The following is a 2,186-nucleotide window of genomic DNA, read 5'->3' on the forward strand; positions in this document are numbered from 1 at the left end:
ATCGAGATGCCTTTCATATCTCGATACCGATGCGGATACGGATACGGATACGTCAGATAGAACAATCTCTATTAACTTCTTTTTTTGTGCTCGTAGTCGTAAATTTTTTCTTTAGAAAATACAGGCCTCAGTTTTTTTCCTTTGTTTTATACATCCTTAAGTTTTCTAGTTCTTTTCATTACAATATCATTTATCTTTTCCAGACGATCCAGGAGGAGGGTATTCACCAGCGCCTTCAGAGACTCGAAGAAAGTCTGGAGGCGCTGAGAAAGGAGGTGGCAGGGAGGAGATTCCTCCGGAAGTTAAATGTTTGTCATTTTTGTGAAAATTAAAATGTTTTAAGTTTCAACCTGTCTTTTTTTTCAATTCTGTAAACGGTTGAAACAGACTGTAGCAATTGTACTCAAAATTTACAAAAGAACCACTGACACAATAATACAAAAATTACAAATAATTCAAATATTTATATTTCGTTTATTAAATACATAATTTCAGAAATAATCAACAAGTTTATGAAAAAATATCTTTACAAAAACAAATCAATATGACAGTCTGATGGGTGGGCGCCTCTGCCTGGTTGAGCGTCTGAGTGGCGCTGGTTGGGGCGCTGGCATGACTGGGGGAGGTGTGGGGGCTCGCACGAGTACTTCATGGCCTCTTTACACAAACCGTTAGAATGATCACTAAAAAAAAGTTAATCACACTTGAAATCCCGCATGACAACTGCATCGAATTCTGTAAGGGATTGAGATTCGAGATCCACCCGTCTCCTCTGGCACCTTCTTTTAACCATACAAACGATCATCCCCATGAATATAAGTATCACTACACCCGTCCCTCCAAGGATAACATATATCCAAGGTGTGTCTAAATAAACAAAGGGTGGCTTTAGAAACAACTTCTATGTAATAGTAATTTAAATAATCCTTTATACTATTTATTCAAATTTATTTATTTTTTAATTCAAAACTTACTGAAGGTAAAAGCTGCCAATTCAACAGTTCTGAGGGTGGTCATTGCAACGTCTTTGGGTTCACTGATGTCCTGGGCGTTCTGAAAAAAAGAGATAGAAACATAAATTTCAATTTTAATTTACTTTATTAATTTTGTTAAAATAACATCGATTCAATTAAAAATTCTTGATGATATATTTCCATTGACAAGTTTTCTTTTGAGAATTAAAATTATTGTTAATTTTTTTACTGACATAGATAACATTTTATATATAAATAAAAAATGTAATTACCTGACAAGTAAGGGAACCTATGCGCACTGTCGTCCAGGGGTTCGCTGATATGTCGTTGCAACTGGCTTGTTGGTCGTGGATGATCAGCCTGGTCAGTGCTGGATAGTCCTCAATGTGTATCTCTCCTATGGCCCTCTCCAGGATGAGGACGTTGGTCATGACGTAGTTCCCCCCTTCAATCTCCCTCCAGTCTCGACACTGCACTACCCCCTCTGTCACCCCGCACCGCGCATCAACTTGTATCACCAGAATAGCTATCAACATGAACATCGTGCCTCTTGAAGTCTTCGAATTTGGAATTGAGATGGCGATTTTTTTCCTTCATCTCTTATATAATAAATAATGACACATTCCAATTAGGGGTGGAATGGTCATTTAAATTACGAAGTCATGATTGTTTTCCCCCCAAAATAAATTCTAACAGTTGATAAATAAGGGTATAATTGTTTTTAGAATAATAGTGGGGAAAAAAATTGGATATAATGTACAAACATAGTTTTTAAAACTAATAAAAGATGTTCAGCATCCCTGATTAGTAAAATGGAACTAGTCCTTGACCAGTGGAGGTGTCCATATTGGTAAAGTTGCCCCAAGGTTAAGAAAAATAATTATTTACAAAGAAAAATGATTAATTAACGATAAAAAAATGTCATAAATATTAAAACAGTAAATCTTAGTTGTATGTTACTTAAATTATTTGATTCCGTAGAAGTTCAAAGTCAGCTAGTTGAAGAATTCCATTCCTTTGCCCCCCCTTGAGAAAGTTGAGTCACCCAGGCGCTAGCGGCGCCTTTGATGTTACTCGAAGACTGTCCCCTCGCGTAGCGGACCAGCTGCACGATGGGGACATTACGCAATGTGTATATATGTCTGTAGTAGGAATGATTATACACGATTCTTAGTTAGCACAGCCTTGAATCGAGTTTGCTGAACATTACGA

At 36.9% G+C, this 2,186-nt stretch overlaps 1 protein-coding gene across 1 annotated transcript; it reads right to left on the reverse strand.

Annotated features, from left to right (window-relative positions):
• Positions 1 to 526: 526 nt before the first annotated feature.
• LOC134234284 (uncharacterized) lies at positions 527 to 1,832 on the reverse strand. Its single transcript, XM_062716334.1, has 3 exons — positions 1,247 to 1,832; positions 975 to 1,053; positions 527 to 657 (listed from the first exon to the last, which is right to left on the reverse strand). The coding sequence occupies exons 1-3, from the start codon at positions 1,514 to 1,516 to the stop codon at positions 527 to 529; spliced, it is 480 nt and encodes a 159-aa protein (XP_062572318.1). The 5' UTR covers positions 1,517 to 1,832.
• Between the last annotated feature and the right edge of the window lie 354 nt (positions 1,833 to 2,186).

Source organism: Saccostrea cucullata, unplaced genomic scaffold, assembly GCF_032062105.1.
Source record: "Saccostrea cucullata isolate Sc308-1 unplaced genomic scaffold, CSIRO_AGI_Scuc_v1 ctg14782, whole genome shotgun sequence".
In the NCBI taxonomy this organism is placed as follows: Eukaryota; Metazoa; Mollusca; class Bivalvia; order Ostreida; family Ostreidae; genus Saccostrea; species Saccostrea cuccullata.

Coding starts and splice junctions, on each gene's coding strand:
- LOC134234284 (XM_062716334.1), bottom strand. CDS start 1,516: ATGTTCATGTTGATAGCTATTCTGGTGATACAAGTTGATGCGCGGTGC. Junction 1,054..1,246: donor TAGGTTCCCTTACTTGTCAG/GTAATTACATTT, acceptor TCTTTTTTTCAG/AACGCCCAGGACATCAGTGA. Junction 658..974: donor ATTGGCAGCTTTTACCTTCA/GTAAGTTTTGAA, acceptor GTTTGTGTAAAG/AGGCCATGAAGTACTCGTGC.